Genomic DNA, 17,767 nt, shown 5'->3' with positions numbered 1-17,767 from the left:
CCATATATGTTTTATGTTTATATGCCTCCAGAAAGCACTTAAAGCACTTAAAGCACTTACATATCAAAAGATCCTTGTTTTTCCTGTTCAAGTATACCAAGGTTATTTTTCTGAAATAACTAGCAGTGTATTTTCCCCATCTCTGAAAACACTAGGACATCTCCCACAGTATTTGCTCTCCTCGAGTTTACATTTCGAAATTGTCACATCTATACAGAGCCTAATAATTATGCAAAGCATTTCCAGCTCAGTTTACCAGCGTCGGAGAAAGCTTGCTGGGCTCGCACGCAGTGGGAGTCTGGTCTGCTGAAACACATGAAGAGCCATTAATTGGCACCGTGCTGCCAGACATGAATAAGCCAAAACAGTGTTACTTGCAATCAAGCCCTAAAAGTGTCACTTGCGCTCCAGTTGCCCAGAGGCGAAGGCAAATGGCCTCTGGGGTCAGAAGCAGCAGCAGCAATCTCAGTAAACTCATTTAGCATTTTCTAAAAAGCTTCTTGGACAACATGCACAGAAGTGTGAAGCGTGGAGAAGGCAAGAAGGATGGAAATGAGAGATTTTCTGGAGACCAGTAACTGATTTACATTTGTGTGTAGGAGGGAGCTGTGCAATTCCTGAGTTACATATTTCAACTTCAAGACATTGCAAGGAGGTTATGAAACTCTACACATGATCTATGACTCATAAGGGCTGAACGATTTTTTTTTTTTTTTTTTTAAATCGTTATCACGGTAAGTAATACACATGATAACACATCATCGGGGCTTTGATAAAATCAATTAAATTATTAGAGTCTGTACATATACGATGTCATACAGTATGTATAGGACATGAAGCAGGGCTCAGTGAGTATCTGCCATCAAAACAAGGAAGTTAATTCAAGCAGGGAAGCAGAAAATTTGGTTCCCAATCAGCTGGGCCTTCAGTTGTCTTTAAGCTTGCAAAAATCACTCTCAAAGATATACAGAGTGCCAAGGACAGCTCGTAATCTCACGCCGTAGAACTGCACAAACAGCACAATGAAATATAGCAGAGAGAAGCTTTCTCCTTCAGTAAGCACCTGCATTTTTTCCAACATGCTAGTGTTCTTTGGTTAGCTTTCTACTGTATGGTGTAGGGGTTTTAGCTAAGCTACGTCTTCGGGTTAGCACAGCAATCACTGAAATACAGAAATCAAAGTCAGTATTCAGAGAGAGAGTAGTTTCTTAATGGGTAAGAAAAAGAAGATCTCTTTCTGCACAATACCAACTTCCTTAATCACCTCTCATGTCAAAATAGAAGTCACAAATGTATACAATGCGGTTAGTACAAAAACTAAAATTATTACTTCACACTACTATTGGCTTTGTGCTGTGTTGTGATCTTGCAGCACTGGGCGATTGAGATGGTGATTCCATCAATCAGACAATTTGAAATTGTATGTTAATTTCTGATTTATCACACAACATATCGTTATTGCATCATCCTACAAGTTTATTGTATATTGCAGCCCTGTAAAGCTATTTTACTGCAGTCCCTCATTCATATAATTTTTTTTTTATATAAATTCTAACATTGTATAGGACCATTATGAAAATGATCCAAGATAACACAAACTTGTCTTGTGTGTTGTTGTAGAGAACATAATTTGAGAAGCTTTTCTGCAATAAATATATTCCATTATAAAATGTTGAACTTTGTTCAGCTAAATTGAAATATGTTTCTCTCAAGTCCCCAAAAAGAGGAGAAATTTTTACTTATTTAAATTTAAAGACTTCATTCTAGTTCCAATGAGAGACACGACACGTTGTCTAAAAGCAACTGATATTTATTTTACTGATATTTCATTTGCATTTTACTGAATATGTAATAAATAAGTAAAGTACAGTGATCCTAAGCATCGTCCACATCACACTCTCTAGTCTCTTCTCCTGAGGTAAAAAGCCTTCATGACATTCGACGAACAGGAACCTCATCGTCATTCTTGACTTGCTCCTACATCAATGCTGAAATAATCACTGATCTTGAGATATTTTTCCCCACCGGCTCAATTTCTTTTGCTAACTTTTTGATTAGCATTCAAGCATTACAATTTCCGTACAATGTCCGCTTCCTTATCTACAGTGTCAGCAGCAGTGCATGTGCATTGTGGATCATTCGACGGCTGGTATTTATACTGTTTACAAATGGAATATATTATTCTTATTTCTGTTTTACTATAAGACCTAAACAACAGCTTGATCAAAACAATATTCATTGTGCGAGCTAGCAATTAAAACATCATTACGCAGCGTAACCGTGTTTACAGCAGCATTATATTTTAAATTAGTAACCTGGCTCTTTATTTACATAACTCAATCTCTGCTGAAAGTATAAGCAGATTTAGAAAGTTAATAAAAATATTTTATTGTTTTTGGAGTGGTTTTAAGGTATGAAAAGCTTTGTATTGGAAACAAAAAGGGCAAATCAGAGCTTACACTGCAAAACAACACATCTTAGCAAGTGGAAACACCTTTAAATATAGTCAGATATAACTAGTATTTCCTTTTATAAGTTTATAATAAACCAAATATATGATTATTAAGCCTATTTTTTTGCCATTTTACTCATTTCAAGCATCAAATAGTCTTATTAGCAGATAAGTTTGCTATTTTCTAGCATTTATTTTTAGAAAGAATCAAAACTGTCAATAGAATAAGAAAATGTAAATGTTTAAATTAGTAGAAATGTGGAATAGAATAGAAATTGGTTTAATAATCTTATATTTGGTTTAGTGTAATCTTATAATAGGAAATACTAGATAAATTTGACTGTATGCAAAATATTTTCACTTGCTAAGACGACTTACAATCTGAATAGTTTTTGTGTTTTATCTTACACACACAATGTCTTACTATTTTTTTTTCCAATGTATTACTTATAGTAAGGTAAGGTATAGATAATATTTGGTATTGGTATCAAAGAAGATATTTCCTGTATTAAGACAACCCTGGTTTGATCCCTCCCACTTTTTCCTCTTTCTCTTTTCATGATTCTCATGTGCAGTCTCTCGCTGCTCCTGAAGCCCAAGGGAAGCTGAGGTTCTGCAAACTGAACCATTTCATGCCCTCATGGTCTGTCACTCTCCATCATGGGCTGGAGTCAATAGCTAGAACACTGACTTCAAACCCAAACAGCACCACGCCACACCGTCTTGATTCATTCAATTACACAAACCCAACCGGATCAATCTCGATCACTTCACATGTTCACCACATGTTCATTTCATCTTCACATCATTCTATCCACTCAGTTTAAATGCATAGTATATATGATTATGTATGATTATGATTATATATGATGATGGGGAAAAAATGAACAGGGATCCATGTCAAAAAAGAAAAACGGGTGCCTTTCATACTATAGTTTATTACACAATTAAAATGCAGTTAAATTTCGGCAGGTTTACAGAACACTGCTGGGAAAACTGATTATACTGAGATGAATTTTGTGTGTCTCTGTGTATGGAAGGGTGTAAAGAATGAATTATTCATGGTATCTCCTCAGTCACAGCAGCTCACGCTTGAATATTTTACAAAATCAGGCAAAATGTTAAGACTTCAGACATCCTCCGATGCGCAGAGAGAAATACGGACATGGTCATCCATATTAACATATTAGATATGTTGTATTTTGTGCTCTGTCTTGTATATCTCTTTTCTCCCACCTGGCTAGTCAATTACACTTTGTCATCATCATACAAATGTCTGGGACTTGACTCACTTAGTCAATGTAATGAATCATAAAGGAAAAATTAGCATAGTGAGTGAAGCCAAATATTGTGGAAAATATGCAGGAACTGTAATGAGCGAGAGCAGTTTTATGGTATATCATATGAATATCATATTATGGTATATCATATGTTCATACCCTGAACGATTTCTTGTGCTCATTTGCCATCACGTAACAAAATCCGTTATAGTGCTCCCACTGAGCACACAGAGAGTTTGCTCAGCCACCCAAATGAAGATGAGGGTGCCAATAATTTCATCTATGTGAAAGAGACATTGTTAATTGCAAAAATTGGTAATGTCAGATGATATTGTGTCATGCCTCTACTAAATCTACATCAGGAATGGCTTTCTATCAGGCATATAGTGCACTATATTTGGTCTAAAAAGGCATTATGTTGTACACTATGTAGTGAGCACTTGTAGTGAATAGGAATCCATTTGGAATTTGGCCTAACTTTGAAGACTGTATGTGGATTATGGGTAATGTGATAAACATAAAATCAATAAGATGATACAGTTGGTATATAAATAAAATAAAATAAAATAAAATAAAAATAATAAAAAAAAATTGTAAAACAAATAAATATCCAATTCCTAATGGGAATTGGTCTCGTGGTTGCCTTTAACCATTTTCACCATTAATATTTAATCATTTTAATGGTTAAAGGAATCCATCACACCAGCTCCCATTAGGATGTGTCCTTTTTTTCTTCCATTTCCTGGTTTTCTAACTTAGGTGAAGGCATGAGATGATATTTGGTATGTAGGCAAGAAGGTTTATTTATAGTTTGGGACACTTGATGATGGAAATACCAATAAAATGTTGGGCATGGTGGAAAAGTGCTACATGGCTTTATCTTGTTCTTGGGATTTTATAAGGTTGAATTCTGGGGAGACTACACCCAACCATGACCTGATGCTGCCTTCAAGTCCTTTCAGAAATATCATAATTACAAGGTCATAATTACAACTCAGGAACTCATATTTTTCTATGAGGCCAGACTTTCTCAGTTGGGGGCGTGTCAATAACAAAAGTCATGGCGGCCCTCCTTATGAATGTGATATCTAGAGCAGACAATAAGATTTAAGTGTTAACAGTTCAGACCTTCATTTTCTTTCAGTAAGGCTAAATAAACTTTTTGTCATTGGTGATATAAAAAAATACAAAATCTCATGTTGTCCCTTTTTTTCAGAGCAAAACACACACCATGTCTTAATTACCACCTCTGAGTAATTACAACGCACAAACTTCCGAGAAGGACTTGAAGGCAGCATGAGTCTTAGGCCCTGTTCTCACCCAGTAGTAACAACCATCTCAAATGATCCGATCACAAGTGGACAGCTATAAATGCGTTGCTGTTTAGACCAGGCATTATGTGTCTCGCATGACCACTTGTGATCGTATTTCATACATCATTTCCGATGGAGGAAGGGGGTCATGCCTGTCTTCTGCTGAATTATTTTCAGGCAGAAATGTCCCAGAAAATGTTTCAAATGTTTCGATTGCATGGTCTGCCAACAAAACTTATAAAAGAATGAGAGAAGTGGCAATGTGAGAAGCTATGAAAAGCAGCTGCTTTCATCTCTGCAGTTATAGCATCGTCTTTATCCATTAGCCTAGCGGTGGAGAGCTCTACTGTTCAGCATGATTTCCAAACAGTCTCCCAATGATTACGTATTCCCCGGCTAGGACAACGATGCAGTCGATTAGCTGCTCCTACAATTTGTCTTCAAGACTATTTGGACCTTGTTCACACCTGTACTAAGTGCTGAGCAATTATGACCGGATCACCCAGGACGCATGTTAATACCAGGTGTGAATGGGGTCTGAAAGAAATGGCAGTGCTGTCTGGTTGGTTAAGATGACCTTGTTTCCTTTCTTTTTTTCTCAGTTATGTGACATGGGACAATCATGGAAAAGCTCAGTTCATGCTCTCTACTAAGCTCAGCTTCCCATGTTGCAAGAACAGCATTTGAAATGTACAAAGAGATTTCCTTATTAGCTCTATCGTTCCTCCTAAACCCATGGGATTAAATTGAACTAACAGGGAGAGGTCTAATGAAGGTTTTTTCTTCTGAAACAAAAGACCCCAATAATCTCACATAGTATTTCTCAACAAAGTCACACATTGTTCTCAGATCTGCTAAGTTAATGAGGTGACAAATATATTACCAAATATATATTGTCTAAGTATATTTGAAGAGAATGTCTTTTGGTAATGTCTTTTGGATATGCTAGTTTAAGTACTTGGAAAAAAAAAAAAAAGATAAATTATAATATTAGTGCCAAGGTTTCAATATTCCAAAATTAGATGCAGTAATACAAGTGTTAAATATATATGAGTATGCTGAATACTCTGATCTACTTATTGTAATGATAGTCCACGTAATATTATTTATGTATTTTTTTATCAAGCAATTCAAATGGCATTTGGAGAAAATATTCAATTCAATTCAGTTTTGCTCAAGTATCGTTTTTAACTTCGGCTCATGCAGCCAACATGGTGAAATTACTGAGAAAAATAAATTACTGAGAAAAATAAAGAAAAAGAAACTAATTTTCCTCTGGGCCTACATGCATATCAGAGGAGGCATGTGTTAGCCTTCACCCTCCTAGATTGTTAGCCGTCAAACAGTAGTAGGAGACTTCGAAAAAGGCTGAGAATTGGCAACAACTCAAATGAAAATAACAGCAACAACAAAAAAATAATAGTCCTGTTGGAAAATATCACAGTCCATCTGAAATGTCGAACAATCAGCATACCTAACAAGTTTTGTATATCGAGAACTTATAGACTGGATAATCATATAAGTCTTTAAGCTGTTTCAATATATTTTATGCCTTTCTCTTTGTGTAAACTTTCCAGTTCTGTGAAGGCCATTCTCTAGAGAAAGAATTGGAGAAGAAGAACTAGAGGAGAATAAATCTTCTCTGAGGCAACCTGTTGACACAAAATCTTCTTTTCATTTTAAGTTCGTCTTTGAAAGAAAACTAGAAAATAACTTGAAAATATATGAAGCACAGAATAACATGCTCTTTTCTCACTGAAGTGCTTCGCCTGAAGGGTTGCTCCCCATGGACACACACACACACACACACACACACACACACAAATGCCTTCCAGAGTGGGAGTTATGCACACAGGTTGATGTGGGATGTAATTTGCAGCCAAAATAAAAATAAAAACAGAAAAATAACAGCGCTTTGTTATGTATTTCTACTTTATTTTTTTATTGCTTTCTGAGCTTATTAGAATGCGGAATGTAAGTGGATATTGAGTGAAATGTGAATTGAAAATGTCAGAAGAGGACAAGACTTAAAAAGCAAAGGAGGTGAGAGAGATGAGACAATCAAAGAGAGAGAAAAAGCACAAAGCTGTTTATATTTTATCATATCATTTATCTTGCAATATTTGCTCTCTCACTTTTTTTTTTTGAAAAAATGACAGAGCTATGTGGATAAGGAGTCAAAGTCTGCAATCTAAATGAAACATTAATTGTTAATTAACACAACACTAAATGTGGGTTAGATAAAGGATAAATGATCAAGGAAAAAAGGATAAAGGAGCCATTATAGCAGTTATGGAGAATTACAGATTGTTTGCAAAGTAGTGCTTGGACCCCTGAGGACTGGCACTTGCAGCTATATATACACTGCAAAAAATAGCTTGAACATAGGTGAATGTATCTTGTATTTCCTTTTGTAAGATCATAATAAACCAAATATATGATTATTAAACCTATTTCCAGACATTTTTGTACTAATTTCAAGCTTAAATAGTTGGGTTCTGTTGTTTTTCAGTTTTTTTAAATATTTTTTTTATTTTAAGTGTTTATTTCTAGATCTAAGTATCTGTCAGTAGAATAAGAAAATGTAAAGCTTAAGAAATTAGTAAAAGTATTTTCATGACTGTGGTACTATTTAGCCTTGTAACTCTTAAAAAAATAAAAATTCCAGAAAAATCCTAAAAACAATTCTAAATATATATATATAAAGGCTTCTTTGCTCACAAAATAAGTTTTTTTTTTTTTTTTTTTTTTAGCATAGAATTAGAAATCCACAAAATGTGTCAAAACTAGCATGAGGACCTGCTAAATTCACTTCAAATGTATTTTTTTTTTTTTGTTAATAATTTACTTTCATTCTCTGTGATGTACTGGCCTCATATCCATGATGTATTCCCTTCTCATGCACAGTTTTTTGCACAGTCTCTGGATCCACTGTGTCGCTGACCAGGATAATGTTTTTAAAAGTGCCTGAAAGTGAATGAGTGATCATTTACTTTCACTCTACAGTTTGAGTAATGTTCAAAGTGACTCCATCAATCAATATCACAATATTTTGAAAATAAAGAAAAAAACATTTTTTTCCATTTTCTTCTTCTCATGATCTTCAGGAAATTAGGATGATGTACTTTTTTGTTGAACATGTGACTTGTGGAATATTCCAAACATTCTGTCTTTCTGTTTTTGTCCTCATAGACCAAGAGCTGCAAAATTGCAACACTTATCTACAGCACTCGATTCATATCTCTATTCATATTCATATCTCTATTAATTCTGACTAATAAATGTAGTGTAAACCGTTTATCCCAGTAGTCCACACTCTATATTATTGTAACGATGTAACATTTGTAGAGGAAAAATATTTATATAAAACATTTCTCATATTTCTCATATTTCCAGGTGAATGTGTAACTTGGAATAGTTTTGTCCTCTATTATTAAGAGCAAAAAATATGGCTATTAAATAAAGTATGTTCAAATATGCCGCATGTTGTATGATTGCTGCACTAACGCATTAGTCAGCCTCTGTGATTTCCGCTTTTTAGGATGATTCATACAATGGACCACATTTCAGTACCTTTTTTTTAATCCTTCCTGTCCTGGATATATTATAAAGAAAATCATTATACTACAGTACTTACAGTACACGTGTGACTGGCAAAATGTACTTTTGCATTGCTTTAAAAATATGTGATATCGGTATACTACAAAATCGTGCAATTTACTGTAAAAAGTTATATAAAGCATTAGTATGTAATTTATTATATTTTATATTAAATGATATTGAAAAACAAGAAGAAGAATTTATAGAGTCATTGTGTTTCAAATGCCTTCATATTGACTATGTACTGCAGTTTTAGAGAGTTAAATTGTGGTCCATGAGATATAGCCATGGGGTTGGTAATTTTTAAAATTATTTTTTTAAACAACCCACACATTTGTCATAGTTCTTATAGTTATTAGCCTGTTTGACTGGTTACTAGAGTGGAATGGGTTTAATCAAAACCACAAAAACTCAAAAAGGCATAAAAATAATGTCAACTAGAGCTCTATGGCTCCAATAAATAGACAAAATATTATGTACGTAGAATAATTTACAGATTTAAATAACATTCATAAAATGAAATGTGCTCAGAAAGTCTGCGAACCCCTGCTCTAAATCATAATAAAATCATAATAAAATTTTGTAACTGTGTGTATGTGTAACAGTTTTTCCCCCATTCTCTCCTTAACTTAGTCTTGGCCAATTCCCACCTACAAGCCAGCTCAGGGAGATCCAACAGCTATGTGCTTCCTCTGAGACACATGAAGCCGGCCAACCACATCTTTTCAAAGTGCTGCTCATGCTGTGTCACAGGGCCATGTAACACAGTAGTGCTATCTGCCTTCTTTTCCATACATGAGCTCAGAGATGCCCACGATTGGCTAGTGTCGCTGTGATTGACAGAGGAGAGAGAATATGCCATCCCTCCCATCCAGACAGCACGGCCAGTTTTGCTCTCTTGGACTCTCTTGGATGTGGCATTGCTGGGATTATGTAAAGGTTTTTTGTAAGAATTGTGGTTGCAGTTTTGCAAAAACTCAATCATCAAAAGACAGAGACAGAGAGAGAGAGAGAGAGAGAGAGAGAGAGAGTGTGTGTGTGTGTGTGTGTGTGTGAGAGAGAGAGAGAGGGAGAGATTTTGGATATGCCTATGGTCACTCTTCCTGCTTATGTTTTGATCCATATCATGAAAACAGCTTTACTGGATCAAACCAATTTGCAATGATGAGCCCACTTTAGAAAGTTGCATTACACAACTCAGTATCATAACCGCTCAGAGAAATCGGTCTGCCATTACATAAGTAGCATTAGAGCAGTAACAGTCTCTGCTCCAATCTATTTCAAAGGTTATAAACCCTGCAGAAGTGTCTCAATACTCATTTACAGAGAGCTGTTTCATATAACACCCGGACCGCTATGGGATGAACCGGCCCTGTAGGTGCAGCTCAATACCTTAGGCATAATGCACAGTGAAGCAAATGAAACAAGAGGCTGGACTTTGGAGTTTTCCTATCATTTGAGTTATATCTCTTGTGGAGGATTGAGAAATTGAAGTAGATCCCTTTGAGATGGCAGGATGTCAAGCTTCCTGAGATGTGCCGTGAGCAATAATACATGCAATAAGTCCCGAAATATAGAGCAGGACACAGTATTTTTGGAGAATGCTGACTTTTTGGTTGAAAGTCCTCTATCAGATATAAAAGTAAACTGCTTCTTAACTTTAAACCTTTAAAACCATCAGGTTTGTAGAGTACAGGTCTGTTTTTAAATAGCTAAAAGGAATGAAAGACGACACTCACCAAAAGCAGAGTAGAACTCGTCCTTCGTCAGGTGCTCATCATCGTCCATATCGTTGTATTTGAGCAGGTCAAACAGCGTGCACTCTGATGCTGTGTTTCTCAAACCTTCTTGTTTGATGACCTGAAGGAGAGCAACATGAAGAGGAGTCTGTTAGTCCATAATCTTCCCTGCTGTCTTAGGAACGGAGTTACGATACAAACGCAAACCTCCTGCAGCTCTGCTTTAACATTATAGAATGATATATGGACTATACCCATACCATGTAAGGAATAAAATATGGCAAGGCATGCTGTTACAGGAAAATAATCAACCATGGGGTGGTGTAATGTGGCCTGACGTGAAGTGGAGTTAATGTTACCACCCAGAAGCTGATTATTTTCCAATTACAGCACATAGTGTTTTATTCCTCTTATTTTTTTAAATTAAAATACAGCATGCAGTACTTTTTGTCCATTTATGGTTACATTTAAAGTTGTGGAACATCCACAAAACAGGATAGTTCCTGTTATTGGACCAGCCATTGTTTTTTTCCCTGTCTTGAAGTTAATAAGCTAAATAAATAAATACATACATACATATAACATATCTCAGATTGTGCTGGAAAAAAAATATATATATCCAGCATTTGGGAAAGTGCATGTACAGCAATAAGTAAATATGTAAACAACTAAACAGATAGATAGATAGATAGATAGATAGTCTGTGCAGTCAGTGGAGATTTCTTGTTGAATTTTTTTCACTCCTTTAATATAATGGGAAAACCTCACTGTGCTGACCTTTACAGAGTGAAGGGGCATGAAAAGGTCACTGTGTACTCGCTTCCCTGTCCCCTTCATTCAAGAGAGTGTAAATAAGGCAGAGTCAGCAAGCAGCGCACAACATAGCCACATGTCAGCATCACTGCTCATTCAAGCAGACTGAAGAGTGTAAGGAGAACCCAGAGGACATCTAAATCTGGACCGTATTCATGTGAGAGTGCTGGTGTAGGATGACCGTTCCCCCTCTATCTCTCCTCAGCCGTTTAAGTTGAACTGGTTTAGAAGACCGTAATTATTTCTTTATATATTGCATGACAAATTGCTTGAAAGAATGCTTTCATGAGTAAAAATGAAACAGGATTATGTGATTGTGTAAAAAAAAAAAAATCATGATGGTGTTCATAGGAATACAACTGACACAACCTCCATCACTTTTTCCCAGCAGGCATCAGCTGTCATAAAGACTGTCCATTATGCATTTAGATGTCAAGTTGACATAACAGCTGAAGAGAGAGATGAAATGAGAAAGGATGTCATGACGACTTACTGTGTAGCTCAGTTTTCTCAATTTTGATTGGTCAGAAGGTGTTGATTAATTTTCTATAAGAGCAGCAGTATAACATGGGCTGTTAATGGACAAGTGATCATCTTTGGGGTGGTAACTTCATGTCAGGCCACTTCAGAGTAACCTGTTATTGATTTTTTTTTATACCAGCAAACATCAAAACTAAACTCATTAATTCAGGGTCAGAGAATATATACATAATAATAATTTTGTCATAATAGTGTCATGGCATTGCTGTATCTATTCAGAAAACTCAAGTTAAACTTACTTTACTCGAGATAATTTGTTTACTATGGTTTATGTCAGTTTATGAAGAGTTAATTTAGGTTTCATGCATCTCTGGACATTACCGTTAAGTAATGTTCAACCGTACACCCCGCCCCCTTTTCATATGGTATTGAGAGCCAATTTGCATATATGAAGGTGATTGGCTCTTATATTTTACCTCATTCTGAATTTTCAATGAGATTTTTAGCTCCAGTAACAAATTCAGATTCATCAATCCTTATAATCCCCCTGAAAGGATTTAATAATAATAATAATAATAATAATAATAATAATAATAATAATAAAGGAAGGCTTGATAAAGGTGAACTCTGGTCCAGGATCCATTTTTTTAAATTCTCTGACCTGTGAAAGCTCACTGCTGTCCACTTGGCCGCTCCCATCAGCATCAAAGCGCTTGAACATCAGGTCCACTACATGCTTCCTGGACCCCATGTCCTTCTCATAGCTGTCTTGGGCTCCTGGTGGTAGGAAGCGAAGAGCATGAAGGTTCAACACCTTGCCCTTCAGTTTCTTGTAATCGACTAGACGACAGTTATCATCTGTAGAGAGATAAGAGATGAGAAATGAAGATCACATGGAGACAAACAATCCAGCAGAAATGTGCCCATCCAGGAGTGAGTTTTGTGATGTATACTGTATGCAAATGGCTATTACAAAAATATTAATAAAAGTCATTTCGCTGTTGTTGAACACCTTAAACATATACAAAATGTTTATTTTTTTTTAATTAACATTCAAAGAAATTAACAGTACTAGAGTTTTGCGCACCCTCATGGTTTATGGGTTGAAAATAAATAAATGAATGAATAAATAAATAACTTTTTATGTATTTATTTTTAACTTATTTAGATAATTCATAAAATTAACAAAAATGCTGACATTATATTATTAATTCAATAAAAGAAATAGTGAATTAAATGCTTGACAAACTAGCTTAACCGTTGGCACACAATATAAAAAAAAATATGCAGAATTATAGGATGTGCTGCATCAAGTGCTATTTTATAAGCTGACAAATAATGAAGGTGGAAGCCATTTTGTTAAATTAAACCACATTTGCAGGGATTAATGTGATAGTTATGACTAGGAATATTAGGAATATACTGTAATATACTAGACTCCTATTAGATTTATTTTATTTGAATTTGTTTTTATTTTTATATATATATATTTTTAAACGATCTCTTGATTTTTTCTCATGTCATGTTTCATTTGACAGCAAAAAAAAAAAACCCTCTACTTCCATTTTCAGTCCACATTCTCTATCTCCAATTTTAGGTAGCATTGCTGCCTCCCAGCTCCAGGTTTGATCCTGAGCTCAGGTTACTATCTGTTCATTTTGTCCTAAGGCAATGCAAATTTTCACTCAACTGTACGTGTATAGCACTGAAATGTACTGCCCAAAAAAAACTTTCATATCAACATAAATTTCTTTACACATCAGCCACATGACAATATTGTAGATATTTCAGCTGACATTAACTTATTTGATTAACAATTTTGGGATATTTTACTGATACAGAGTCTAAAATAAAATGCAAGAATGCTTTATAACACTTTACTCAAAATCTCAGCTGTGAATTTCTCATTAAACTAGAATTATTGTCACTCATAGCATGGCTCAGAAGCTATAGAGTAACTATACTGTCCTTTATACAGCAAGTCACAAAAAATGGTCAGATCTTTCCCACTATCCTGAAGACGAATTTCAATCAATATGCTCGTCATGAAAGATCAAAACTGATGCTGAGTCACAGACAGGCAGCGAGCGACAAATGGCACCATGAGTAATTCTAGCACAAACAGCCATGATGAAGGTGTTAAGTACTTCAAACATTTCCCACAGCTAGAAAAATCTGTTTGGAGCAACTTGTCAAGTGGGGCTTCAAAGTGACTGCAACATTTTCATCACCTACAGCTGGAGAAGGGTTTTTTTATGAGTTTGGAGTGCTTGAGCCACCGCTTTCTCCCTCGGGCCTGATCATGAGAGGGTGAATGAAAGGCAGGAGGAGAGAAAAGAGAAGGAAGGAAGATGAAGAGCAATGGAAGAAGAGGAGCAGCTGGACTCTTTGGACTGTACGAGTGGTTTCACTGACACATGTCAAGGCCGTCAGAGTTCATCTTCACATGACTGCTAGATCAAGCAGTCATGTTTGCACAAAGTATATACAGCTGCTCTCATAGAAACAGCTGTACCCCTGCTCATTCATGTAATCCTGAAACTAGACTGTTGGAAATCTTTTTTCCAATCTGCAACTGTCCAGTTTCAGCAAGCCTGTACGCACTGTAGCCTCAAATTCCTGTTCTTGGCTGACAGACGTGGAACCTGATGTGGTCTTCTGCTGTTGTAGCCCATCCCCCTCAAGATTCAGAAAGTTCTGAGATGCTTTTCGGCTCACCACGTTTGTAAAGAGAGATTATTTTAAGTTATCGCAGCCTTCCTGTCAGCTCAAATCAGTCTGGCCATTCTCTCTCACCAACAAAGCATTTGTACCCACTGAACTGCCACTATTCACTAGATGTTTTTTTTTTTGTTTGTTTATCGCAAAATTCTGTGTAGAAAATCCCACGAGATCAGCAGTTTCTGAAATTTTCAAATCACTCATGTCACAGTTAAAGTCACTGAGATCAAATTTTTCTCCATTCTGATGTTTAATGTGAACATTAACTGAATATATAGAGTAAATACATTAATCAGAATGAATAGGTAATGTTTTCCAAACAAACACAGATATGAATAGTAGTAATATTTGTGTTTTTATGCTTGCTTCACAAGGTATCTGTTTAAGAGTTGAGGTGTGTGAGCAGGAGGTTTTTATTTTCATGCAGGTGTGAGCATGCAGTCAGATATAAAGCTTGCGGAACAAACAAAGACCACATTCAAGCACAGCGTTTATTAATTATTATATATATAATAACATATTAGAAGGCGCGCATTAATATGAGCTACAATCAGAGCTGCTGCTATAGAAAATGAATCAACAGCAATTTTGACATGCTTGAGAATTCAGCAACACCATGGTATAAATGGACAGCCCTGAAGAACGCAACAGATCAACTGGCTTCTATATCGAATGTGATTCTCAAACACACACACAGGCAATAGTTTACTCATTTACTGCTTATTCAAAATGACCTCCAAGTCTTTATTTACTTTGTTCAGCTTGTAGGAATTCCTACAATCATATTATGTACTCCACACTCACACACACACACACACACACACACACGTTATCTTCGAAAGCAGATGAAAGAGAGGTGATTAATGAATGCAAGATTGTTTATAACAGATTCATCATTGATATTGTGCATTCCACTCTGACTCATCTCAATCTCAATCAGGATGCACGGGAGTGTTTCAGCCCTGCTAGGAATAACATGGTGTCCGACGACAGCCCTGCTTCATCCCAGATTGTGTTTCCGCATAATTGAAGGTGTGTAACAGCAATATACAGAGCAGCGTTGTGCAGCGGTCAGGGGTGACCTGATGTATGCTGATGGGTCATACTGCTGTGGCTGCTCAAATGTTCGATTGGGAATTTAGCTAGACTTGAATGTGGTGAGTAGTAATAGACCGTGATGAGGACATACAATGCAACTAGTGCTGTTAGACAAGAGTGCTACAATTTCAGGAAATCTGAAAAAAAAAAAAAAATAAATAAATAAAAAACAAATGTAAAACATGTCAACAAGGAATTAAACACTTGGGGGCATGGGGTTATACGAAAATAATCAATAGTGGAGTGGTACGGAAAACCGTTTGAAATCCGTTTATTATGGAGCATCCATTATACAAGTCCCTGTGTATGTTGTTACTATGGAAACTACATATAACATATTAGAACCAATGCATGAATATAAACCTGTGAGTTGCCTACTTCAAACCTTGCTGTTCAAGAAAATGAATCAACACCTTCTGACTAATCAAAATGGAGAACTCGAAAGCACTGTGGTATAAGTCGAAGCATAAAGCATCCTTCATGGAAAGCATATCCATTCTAAGTGGCTTAAAAAAGTACCGTTTGACCGAGAAGAATGCGAAGAAGAAAATGAATGAAGGTCATTTTTCTCTGCCTGCAGCAAGATTGCAGATAGTTCAATAAATGCCAAACATAAAAAAGACACAAGATAACTGGTGATATACTGTAAGACCGCCGCTATCCTTACATGACATTCACCTTAAATGTTACTTTTCTCGGATTAAGCTTTAACGGAAACCACTGAACTATATGGAACTTATTTCATCTAGTCATACAAGAACATTTCAGCAGCTCCTGCACTTAACAGCCATGGCATTTATGTGAAAACAGCCTACAATACCTTGACACACACTGAGAAATTAAGGTACTAAACTGTACTATTCCTTGTCACTGGGGTGCAGTGGACATGGAAAAGAGTGAGTTCTGTACAGCTATATAAAATATGCTTCTATTTCCATTGCATCAGAATTCCTCATTGTCAAGGACCAATAGTGGCTGATCATCGAGAACAATATACTGGGTATGTGCTGTTTTCACTCACCTAGCATTGTCTGTAGATATTTTTCTTCCCTAGCCAACATTAGCTGCTGCTGTGTGCTGCTAGTAATGAACTTCTCATGCTAAGTTTTAGGTTTAAGATGTTTTAAAAGGTCACTTGTATTGTAGCAGGATGCTATAGTAATTCCTCCTCACGATACTTTAACAGAGCACATTTTGCAGTCTTCTTTACTTCGATTGCCATCTTTAATCAGGAAATACATCCGGATCACTGGCATGTCATGTCGTCTGTTCGTTAGCACAACAACGTACAATTGGCTTACATTACATAGTATCACATGGTCTTGGATATTGGTATCAGAGCATTGATTTTTGAATATGAATACAGTATTGCACCCCTAAATGCATCACTATGTGTAACTTTAATTAGGTATTAGAGTAAAGCTTTCAAGGTCCTTAATGTCCGAACTTAAATTTAACTTAAAAAACAGACATACTAAAGGTGCAAAAAAATGTATCCTTCATAGAACCTCCACCTACACACAAGGAAAAGTACAGTTTGGTATCTTTATTTCTGAGAGTGTATATTAGGTAATATTAGAAAGTCTATCAAATCTAATAAAATCTCTCTTTTTTAACAGCAGGTCCCTAGAGCCGATCCTCCTAAATGATTCGGAGGTGATATGGTTGGTCAGCGGTGCAGTAATCTGGTGTTAAGTGCCTCACTCAGGGCCACCAGTTCTGCTGTGAGATGAAAAGAGATGACAGCTTTCTCAGTCTACCACTGTTACTGCATATTAGCAACTCCTGCTACCCTGACACCTTGGAAAGTGGCAGCTCTTTATTTCCAGGTGCAGCAGGATAAAATACTGGTACCTCTCCATCTATCTCATCTCTCCTTCATCCACCGCTTCTCGCTTTCTGAATTTTTCATGGCATCCCACCAGTGAAATCCAGACATGTTTTATTTATTGTGTGCGGACTCTGGCCTACAAAGCCTCCACTCCTCTGACGTACAGTGTAAAGTCCCAGCAGAGACCTCCACACAGTGTGTGCTTAATAACAGCCTCATCTGCCCAGTGAGATATTCACCAATGGTGACAAGCCAGCTTTCCATTTGGCTATTATTCCGGTTTTCATAGTCTGCTGTGCTCCTATAAGCTTTTTGCCATGTACTCTGGAGCTGTGTCACCTCAATGACACTGTTTATCCCCATTGTGTTTCTTTCTATTTTCTACTCCTGCCATCATCCTGTATTCTCACCACAAACCGAAAATTCTTTCCCACTTGCAT

The 17,767-nt window shown here is 36.3% G+C and overlaps 1 protein-coding gene across 2 annotated transcripts in view; it reads right to left on the bottom strand.

The window, feature by feature from the left end:
- Positions 1-17,767, bottom strand: part of fstl5 (follistatin-like 5) — a 137,973-nt gene that overhangs the window by 58,602 nt on the left and 61,604 nt on the right. For both annotated transcript variants that reach the window (XM_053235514.1, XM_053235515.1), the window contains exons 5-6: positions 12,339-12,535; positions 10,385-10,505 (exon numbers count right to left, since the gene is read on the bottom strand). In XM_053235514.1, the coding sequence (XP_053091489.1) occupies positions 10,385-10,505; positions 12,339-12,535 (318 nt within the window). The remainder of the gene's footprint in view (positions 1-10,384; positions 10,506-12,338; positions 12,536-17,767) is intronic.

The sequence above is a fragment of the Pangasianodon hypophthalmus genome, chromosome 7, assembly GCF_027358585.1.
Source record: "Pangasianodon hypophthalmus isolate fPanHyp1 chromosome 7, fPanHyp1.pri, whole genome shotgun sequence".
Lineage (NCBI taxonomy): Eukaryota > Metazoa > Chordata > Actinopteri > Siluriformes > Pangasiidae > Pangasianodon > Pangasianodon hypophthalmus.
Note: the sequence above shows the minus strand (reverse complement) of the source record. Positions and strands in the feature narration are given on the sequence as shown.